Source organism: Otolemur garnettii, unplaced genomic scaffold, assembly GCF_000181295.1.
Source record: "Otolemur garnettii isolate 467f Iridium unplaced genomic scaffold, OtoGar3 scaffold00073, whole genome shotgun sequence".
NCBI lineage: Eukaryota > Metazoa > Chordata > Mammalia > Primates > Galagidae > Otolemur > Otolemur garnettii.
Window position 1 is genome coordinate 7,628,162 of NW_003852468.1, and position 10,539 is coordinate 7,638,700.

The following is a 10,539-nucleotide window of genomic DNA, read 5'->3' on the forward strand; positions in this document are numbered from 1 at the left end:
CAAAAAAAAAAAATAAATAAATAAATAAAATAAAATTCAGTTTCAACATCTTTGGAAGACTAATTCTGAAGTAAGTTGTAGTTTTGAGTGAATCATAGGCTCATTTGCTAATGAGATAAAAGAACAAAATTCTAGAGACTCCAGTCATTGTTCAGATAAATTTTTATTTGGTGATTGTAGGTTAAGATTGATGAATGGAAAAAATTATAGAACTCCAAAAAGGGTCACGATTTATGACTTTTAATTAATGGATGTCTTTGCTTTGTTGTATACTTCTTTAAAGTCACAGATCTACATGAAGATCGTTCTTCTTCTCCTCCACCTCCACTTCCAGAAAGAACTCCAGAGTCTTTCTTTCTTGCTGATGAAGATTGTAAGTAGCAGTATTTTCTCTTCACAAAAGTTATAAAAATGACGAGGTAAAAAGATTAACAGTAAAGTAGGACCTAAATGGAAGAAGAATGATCAAATAAAAGAATACATTTTACATGCCCATAATATCCCCCAGAAATATTAGGCAATTAAAAAAATTAAAAGCCCTAGGAGTTTGAGACCAGCCTGAGCAAGAGTGAGACCCCCATCTCTACTAAAAAGAGAAAAAAACTAGCTGGGTATTGTGCTGCATGCCTGTAAGAAAGGGGATCACTTCAGCCCAAGAGTTTGAGGTTGCTGTGAACTATGACGATGCCATGGTACTCTACTCAGGGCAACAGAGTAGGACTCTGTCTCCTAAAATATATAAATGAATAAATAAATAAGTAAATAAATAAATACCCATAATATGTAATAAAATAATGCCTAAAAAAGTCAAGCTAAGGCTAGACATGGCAGCTCACACCTGTAATCACAACACTTTGGGAGGCTGAGTAGGGAGGATCACTTGAGGCCAGGAGTTCATGACCAACCTTAGCAACATAGTGAAACCTCATCTGTACAAAGAATTAAAAAAAATTAGCTTGAGCCCAGGAGTTTGAGGTTATAGTGAGCTATGATTGTACCACTGCACTCCAGCCTGGGTGACAAAGTGAGACCTGTCTTCAAAGAAAAGAAAAAAGAAAGCCAAACATTACTGAATATATACCTATGTATACCTGAAGGCTTAAAGAGCTGTGCCGTGACTTTTTTTCCCTCCCTCTCTTTTTAAGGTATGCAGGCCAAATCTATAGAAACTTATTCTACCAGTTGTTCAAACACCATGGAAAATTCCACAGCTTCAAAACAGACATTGAAGACTCCTGGGAAAAGTTTCACAAGGAGTAAGGTAAAGAAAATAGTTGGGTTCACTCACATGGTGACACAAACAAGACAAAACAAAAAAAGAAAATGGAGTTTTAGAAAACACGCCAGAGACTCTCTGCTATTGAAGGTTCCCTTGCCTCAGCATTAAGAAGAAAAATTAGATTAAATGTATTTACTAAAACTGTTAATCTTACAACAATCAAAATTAATGGAAAGAAACCAAAAAGATAATTTAAAAAAAACAGATCATACCAAATCTTATAGACAATAGAAAAAGAAATACTTCAAAATCATTCTACTTAATCTGGATAGACCTGATATTAAAATTGGAGAAAATATATTATTGTAAAAGGGAAATTACAAACATATTTCACTTATAAATGAGGATGCAATGTGATAAACAACATACTAACATGTTGAATTAAAAATTAATGTTTAAGTAATGTACTTTGGTAAATTTAAATATAATTCATATGAAAATTAGTCACTATTTTCTTTTTTTTAAATACATAATCATTTACTACTTGTTTGTTACAGAATATATAAGACAAAATACAAATAGCAAATAATTTTTTCCTTGTTATGTTTTTACCAAAGTCGAAAAAAAGACAACTAATATATATAAATAAAAGTAAAAAATAATTTCTAAATTATATTTGGAATTATAGAAATTATAAATAATTTCTTTTTTTTAATTTAGTTGTCTATTTTTTTGAGACTTTGGAAAAAACAAAATAAGAAGAAGTTAACTGATCAAAGTATTCTATAATAGACATACTTCTATCTGACAATGTGAATGTTACTTTCTTTGCATTATTACTATTATTATTGCTTAAGAATTCATTGCAGCAATCATCTGATTTCTTTTCTGAATGTATTTATCTTCTTTCATTTTTTATGAGGTTTTTGTTCTCAGTCCTTATGTTAAATATTATTATTGTCATTAAATTTAGCCTTTTAATTCTGTGAAGGCAAAAGTGGAAACCTAATATACACATGTATATGTAAAAAAATAAATTAAAAAAACCAAAAACCAAAAAACAAACAAAAAGAAACCAAAAAGAAGGAAAACTACAACTTAGTTGAGAATTTATTTCTCCCTAATTAAATTTGATACGCAAATTTAAAAGATGCCTCCCAAATCTATCAGTTTCGTTATTCCTGGAACAAGACAATCTGACTTCAAAGTTCATATGGGGAAGGGAAGGAGAAAGAATAGCCAGAAAACTGCAAATAAATAAATGAATAAATAAATAAAAATAAAAGCAATGAAAGGAGGTTAGTCTTACCAGGTATTAAAATATTGTAAACCCTCAATAATTAAAGTAGTATGATAGTGGTGTATGAAAAGAAACACATTATCAATGGAGTAAATTGGAAAGTCTAGAAATAATTCCAAATATGTGAAGGGGTTTAGTATACGATGAAGGCAGTGTCTCAAATCAGGGGAAAAGAATAGATGGTTTAATAATTGTCATTGGATCAAATAGATAACCACCTGGGAAAAAAATAGGATCTGTACTTCACATCTATACCAGGATAAATTCTATAACGGCTAAAATATTTAAATGTTAACAAATTAATAAACAAAAGCTCTAACTCAGAGAAGTACTAAAAAACTTGGAAAGATTCCTTTATAACCTTGAAGTATGAAAGATCTTTTTAATAATGACTTAAAACCAGAAGCTGTAAGAAAAGTAACATATAAATTCAACTAAGTAAAATAGAAAATTTCTCCACAGCAAAAAAAGAAAAATCACCTTAAAAATCAAAAGACAGGCCAGGTGTAGTGGCTCACTCCTGTAATTCCAGCCCTTTGGGAGGCTGAGGTGGGAGGCTCACTTGACATTAGGAGTTTGAGACTATCCTGAGCAAAAGTTGAGATCCCCGCTTCTCTACAAAAAATAGAAAAATTAGGTGGGTGTTGTGGTATGTGCATGTAATCCTAGCTACTTCTGGTCTGAGGCAGGAAGATTACTTGAGCCCCGGACTTGGAGCTGCAGTGAGTTATGATCATGTCAATGCACTTTAGTGCGGGTGACAGAGAAAGATCCTATCTCAATAAATAAATAAATAAATAAAATGACATAGAACAAAATAGGAAAAAAAGTCTGCAACAAGCATCATAGCAAAGAGGTTATTTCTTTACTACGCAAAGAGATCTTAGAAGTTCATAGAAAATAATAGCCTTGAAATAAAAATGAGCAAAGATACATGATCAGATAGTGCAGAGAAAATAAATGTGTGTGGTCTGCCATTTAGACATTTGATATGTTCAACCTCATTCATAGTAAGAGAAATACAAATTAAGAACACAAGGACATATTGTTTTTCATCTATCAGAATGGCAAATTACAAAAGTTTGAGCACATTGGCTGCTAGGGAGCTATGGGGGAAATAAACACATTCCTATATTGTTGGTGGGAATGTCAAGGAATGAGGGCAATTTAGTAACATCAAAATTACAAATGTATATAGCCTTTGACTCAACAGTTTCACTAGAAGTGAAATTCATCCTACACATATGCTTGCACGCACATGAAATGCCGTGTATACTAGGTATTCATTGCAATGTTGTTTATAGAAGCAGATGACTAGAAACAATACAAATGTTTATCACTAGGGAAACTGATTAATAAGTCATAAATTGTGGTATAGCCATACAATAGAATACTATGCAGCTTAAAAAAGAATGAAGACTCTCTCAATATATTCACATATAATTCATTAACTCTTGTTTAAAAAGGAAAATATGATCAACGTGCATATTTACTTACATATTCGTAAGTAACTCAGGAAGGATACATAAGAAACTGATAGTGGTTTACTACAAGAGGAAGGTTATACACTGGGTAGAAGTGGATATGAACATTTTGCTAGGATTTAAAAAATTGTAAATAAATTATCTATTCTTTTAAAAACCTAAAAATGTATTAAATATCTATTTATGTAAGAGTAGATTTCTGTTAGGTGTTAGGAAAAGAGAAATGTCATAAAAGACATCTATCTGCCCTTGAAAAGAGTATAGTTTTTTTGGTTTTTTTTTTAGTTTTTTTGTCTCAAGCTGTCACCCTGGGTAGAGTGCTATGGTGTCACAGCTCACAGCAACCTCCACCTCTTGGGCTTAAGCAATTCTCTTGCTTCAGCCTCCCAAGTAGCTGGAACTACAGGCACCTGCCACAACGCCCAGCTATTTTTTGGTTGTAGTTGTCAATTGTTGTTTGGCAGGCCCAGGCTGGGTTCGAACCCACCAGTTCTGGTGTCTGTGGCTGGCGCCCTAGCCGCTTGAGCTACAGGCGCCAAGGTGAAAAGAGTATAGTTAATCTTTTGGAACAGGACACCTATATGAGAAATAACATGAAAATTTTCAAGAAGAATAAAATATTATTAAGCAGATTAAAAAGTAATATGCCAAGCAAGTATGGAATAAAGAAGAAATTTAGGTAGGTTCCTTGAAGAAATAAGTTAGAGATGCCCCCATAGAGAAGATAGAGGACATGAGTTTGCTGAGAGAAGGGAGAAGGGAGAACTAATGGTATGGAAGTGGGCCTTAGCAAACGGAAGGCAGAATACCATTAGCAAGCACAGGGACGATATGTATCACAGCTACATTCTGAAGCCATCGTGGTTCTGAAATGGTCCTAACACGGGAGAGAAGTAGGAACTTCATTTTTCCTCCTTGATATTCTGATAGTGTTATTTCTAAATATGTAGTACAAATAGCAAAAGAGAATCAAGTGGAGATTTTGTACGACATTAAAAATGGCAAGATGGGCTCAGCACCTGTAGCACAGTGGTTATGGTGCCAGCCACATACACTGAGGTTGGCAGGTTTGACCCTGGCTCCGGCCAGCTGAACAACGACAACTACAACAACAACAAAACAATTGTTGGGCGTCGTGGCAGGCACCTATAGTCCCAGCTACCTGGGAGGCTGAGACAAGAGATTCGCTTAAGCCCAAGAGGTGGAGGTTGCTGGGAGCTGTCACACAATGGCACTCTACCGAGGGCAACATAGTGAAACTCCATCTCAAAAAAATGACAAGATGGAAAAATAACTTTGTGCATATTCATGGCTATTTTTAAAGTTAATCCTTTTGACTTAAGTCTATGCTTCTACTTGATTTAAAGTATTTTGGATTTCACAGGAAAAAAACTAACATTTTCTCTTTCTTCACTTTTGTAGAGTTTGAAAATTTTGCGAAACATGAAGAAGAGTAAGTTTCTTTGTATTTATGTTGTAGAATATGTCACTTTCACAATTATGTGATTTTTCTTTATATAACCTCTCTGTGAACGAACTAACAAAATTTTTCCTAAACAGAGCCTCTCTAGGGTTTTCTGGGTCAGAACAATCAACCCTGATCCTTGTGCACAGCGTAGTAGGCTCCACAATGCTAATATTGGGCAGGGATTAGGAAATGGAAACGTCTCTGTTTCATAGACAGAAATAACAATCAGTACAGTGTTTGGCACTTCCTTCCCACCCTAGGATGTTGCCGTACATGTGTGCTGTTTAAAATTCCCAGTAATCTAACCTCTGATGTGTTTTTCTTTGAAAATAGAGCAAAGCATATTGTGAAACAAATGTGTTGACTTCATGAAATAAGCAAAGCACTGACACATTTCCATTTTTACCAAGTATTATTAGCAACAAAAGTCTGTTGCTTACTATTTTTGCTATATTGTAATGAAAATAAAGCCCATAGACTCCTGAAACTGTGAGACATTATCTTAGAAATCTTTACTCACAAACACAAAATACATAAAACATGGTGATACACTTTTTAAAATTTTGATTCATTTGGTCAATCAGGAAGGACCGAACAGTTACTTGAAGTTATCTTGGTTCTATAGGGAGGGACAAAGAGCACTGGGAACATCTAATTTTTTTTTTTTTTATTGAATAGTAACTGTGTACATTAATGCACTTCTGGGGTACAGTGTGGCGTTTTCACAAACAATCCGAAACACTTCCATCAAACTAGTTAACATAGCCTTCATGTAATTTTCTTAGTTAATGTGTTAAAACATTCATATTCTGCTGATAGAAAGATTTACTTGTACCCTTGTAAGATGAACCACAGAAGTTAACCCTCGAATCCCCCTCCATCCCCCAGAAACATCTAATTTAAGGTATAGTTTAAGTAGGAAGGTTTATAATAGAATCTTATTTTTTTCTTTTGGGTTTTTACTCTTTCTTGCTAGGCATAAACTCCAGAGTTTTGAGCAATTTTCTATCATTGCCATCTTACCTAATATCTGAAATGATCTGATTTCTTACTTATCATGGCTAAACTATGATTGGAAAACATGCCCTTTCTCCTAAATTCATTCACAAGAGAATTTAAACATTTCAGAAGGAAATTATGGTAGTAAATGGAAATAGTCAAAAGCAAAGAACTATGTGACTTGAATAGTCAGCCAAAGATTGGTTTGATCATCTTAGTTTATGAAACAACCCTATTTGAGAAGATCAAACAAAGAAACAGAGATTTCTACTTCAGGTAGACTTAGACTGGCATGGCCTTGAGGTGCAGTGGGGCTCTCAGAGATAGCCTCACTCTCAGCGCTTCCAGGCTATTCTAGGCTGTGCTGTGTTTCTGTTTTTCAGTTACCTTGATCTTCTGGTCTTTTCCCCTTAAATAACCCCTAAAATTGGGCCTGAAGCTTTAGAATTTATTTACCTGTGTTCTGTGCTTCTTAGAGATGGTTCAGAACTCCAGAATTCCTTTTTTTTCTCCCTGTAGCCTGGATCTCTTACTGGTACGTAGTTAAAGCTGGTCTTACTTTTAATGAAATTAGGATCCTTCATCTGTTATTTTAAGTTAGCATCTAAGCCTAGTATCTTTCATTCATTCAGTTGATCGATATTTGGTTAGTGCCTCCTGAGGGCCAGACATTTTGCATGGCACTTGGTATATGATAGATATGGCCTCCGCCTTTGAGGAACTTAAGTCTAGTGAGGGATTCAGATATTACACAAGTAAATTCACAAATACCATGAAGTAACACATTGTGATAAATGCTATGAAGGAAAACAAAAGGCTAATTAATGAGAACAGCAACAAAGGGGATCACTTTAGAATGAGTGGTCCAGGAAGCCCTTTCTAAGGAAGCGATAACTGAATGGGAAATTCGCAGGAGCCGCCACACAGGCAAACTGTGGGGAGAAGAGCACTCCAGATAGTGAGGAAAAAACATGAAGGGTCAGAATTTGGTGTGTGGTAAGAATGGAAAAGGAAGCCATCAGAGCTGCAGGGCAGTTAAGTGAAGCGGGGACAGGAGTAAAGTGAGGCTGGGAAGATGGGGGAGGAGTAGTTGGGTTCTTATCGGTCATGTTAGAGTTTATTCTGGGAAGCTATTAAAGGGTTTTAGGCAGAGAGGTTACATGCTCCAATTTTTAAAAAAGATCATCTTGGCTGCTGTATGGAGAAGGAATTACAGGGTGACAAGAGTGGAAGCTGTTAACTAAGATGCCCGATGCCATCTCAGGAAACTTGATAATTGCTCAGAAATCCTTTAGTTGCAAGTGACAGAAAACTCAGCTTAAGCTGACTTAAGAGAAAGGGAAATTTATTGGCTTGTAACCAAGGATTTGATGATGTAATCAGAACCTAATCTCTCATTCCATCTCTCTCAGGTTTGTTTCACATGGTTAGCTCTCTTGGAGGCAAGCTTTTACCATGTGAGTTTAGGCTTATGATGGAAAAAAGTAGCTCTTTCCTGGTTGTTCAAACCATAGTCCAGTGACTGATACTGATTGGGTCTGACTGGGTGCATGGATCTGATTATTTTGGCTTGGTTCACTTGCCCATCCTTGAACCAATTATTGCCAGTATATTTCAAATTTAAATTAGGCAAGATAGTGCTATATCTAGTATTTAACACTTGGGCCAGGCATGGTGGCTCACACCTAGCACTCTGGGAGGCCAAGGAGGGTGGATTGCTTGAGCCCAGGAGTTCAAGGCCAGCCTGGGCCAGAGCAGGACTCATCTCTAAAAATAGCCAGTGTTGTGGCAGGAGTCTATAGTCCCAGCTCCTCTGGGGCTGAGGCTAGAGAATCACTTGAGCACCAGAGTTTGAAGTTGCTGTGAGCTGTGATGCCATGGCACTCTGCCGAAGGGGACAAAGTGAGACTCTTGTCATAAATATACACACACACACACACACACACATACATATAGCCCCCAAATATATATATATATATATATATGTGTGTGTGTGTATTTAACACTTGTTACATATAGACACTGACCAATCAGGAATGAGATCTGACTTAGGCTTCTGGTGTAGCAATGTCAATGTACCAATTAGAAACCAATTCTCCTTATAGGTCATTGCCTTGAAATAAAGGTCGAAACAGCTCCACTGGAAGTATGGGAACTGAAGACTAGGGAGGGATGGTTTCCCAAAGGAAAATTTAAGTTCTACTGCCAGAAGGGGAAATGAATGCTAGGCAGGCAGCATAAAAATATCTATGACAAGACAATATGCAACATAGCAGCTCCTTTTATATGTATGTGGAGAATCTTTGCTTCTTTTATTACAAAAAAAAATTACCTTTGGACAATTGTTTTCTTCATGAGGCACGTATACAACTCAGCTCAAATGTAGTAGACTACTGACGTCTCCTGAACTTCCTTACCTTTACCCACTTCAAATTCATGTCTCTAACGTCACTGTCTAGCTCAAGGCTTGGCACATAGTGGGTATTCAATAAATATGTACTTTAATTGGATTTGATCGAAATTTACTATGTAGTGTAGTGATTCATATTCAACTACCTCTTTACCTCCTGGAAGAGAAAGGAATTTTTTGAACCCTGGTATTAGGTGTGTATGTGCAAACATATGTAGTTCTCACATTGTATTCTGAAAATGTTGAAAATGCCACGAAAAAAGAATATTTACTAATTTCTCCCCATCTATATGCTGTTTAGAAAGTTTATACAAACTTGAAATTATGTTTTTTTTTCCTGCAACATAATACATATGCAAAATGTGGAATTTCACTGGATTATTTTCAAAAATGGGCAGAAACTGATACATGCATACATATGCATGGGTGGCTATCTGTAACTAAAATAGCAAAACAAATCAGTGTAGTAATGCTTTGGGAGATTATGGGACTAAATTAGACATCTATAGTGGGGGAAAAAAGTAGTCTACAAAGTGGAATGAAGAAAGATTCTAAAAGTAGAGAAGTGTGTAAGAAAAATCCCAAACTTACCATGGATGAATTAATGTGGAGAACAAATGCAATGTTCTAAGAATGATTGGAGAGCAACGTAAGATGAAGCCCAGAGCCAGAATGTGAATCCCAAAAAAAGCTTCTTATTTTTTTGGTAATTTTGTTTTGGGCTTTACTGTACAATCTGTTTGCAAAGAAAAGAAATTAAAAAAAAACCTACACATACACACAGATAAAAAGATTATAGGGTAAACCCATTTGTAAGCACATATATTTTGTTAATGTTTTATACTGATATTTTTATTTGGGAATGTTAATTACTGTGGAAAATTCTGTTAATACTGATATTTTTATTTGGGAACATTAATTGCTGTAGAGAAAATGTTTAATCTCAACAATCATGCAATCTCATAAACAGTAATCTGAGTCTGTCTTCAATCTTTCCCTTATAATTTTTTTCTTTTGATTCCAGCTATCTGCAATTCTTCCTCACCAAGCAAGCCTGCAGAATCTGTTCCATCAAATAACTCTAGCTCCTTTATGAATTTTGGTATGTGTGTTATTTTATAGCAGAGTTTTAAATAATTATCTAAATTATGCATTTGTAATATAACAGATGCAAATGTAAATATGATTTAAGGTTGTATGTATCAGTCTTTATATTATATTTCATGTAATTTTTTTTGAACCTCAGCTACCTTTTAATATCATACATAAAACTAATTTGTTTAGCATGTGTGGAAAATAAAGCTAGGTCACCAAATTATGTTGGCATGTAGCAAATAAATATGACTATCCAAATGAAGAAATTGAGATGCTGTGATATTCTGGTTCATATCTAAAGCAAAGTTAAAAAAACATACAAGTGTGACAAAAAGAATAGTAGCTGGTGCTGTCTCATCTTCTCTAACTCATTCAACATTAGGTGAAGAAGTACAATTCTGGCAGTATGAAGAAACTGTTCACTATTCTAAGACCTATAAACTTAAAATGATAATTTATATTATTTTAAGCATTTAAGATACTATGTTTTAGTATCTAAAACAAAAGTTTAAGATACTATTTTATTTTATTATTATTATTTTGATTTTTTTTTTTTTTTTTTTT

At 34.8% G+C, this 10,539-nt stretch overlaps 1 protein-coding gene across 4 annotated transcripts in view; it reads left to right on the forward strand.

The window, feature by feature from the left end:
• Window positions 1-10,539, forward strand: part of PTPN22 (protein tyrosine phosphatase, non-receptor type 22) — a 53,151-nt gene that overhangs the window by 39,052 nt on the left and 3,560 nt on the right. For all 4 annotated transcript variants that reach the window (XM_003793859.2, XM_003793861.2, XM_003793860.2 and 1 more), the window contains 4 exons: window positions 290-373; window positions 1,146-1,261; window positions 5,426-5,456; window positions 9,905-9,982. In XM_003793859.2, coding sequence (XP_003793907.1) covers window positions 290-373; window positions 1,146-1,261; window positions 5,426-5,456; window positions 9,905-9,982 — 309 coding nt within the window. The remainder of the gene's footprint in view (window positions 1-289; window positions 374-1,145; window positions 1,262-5,425; window positions 5,457-9,904; window positions 9,983-10,539) is intronic.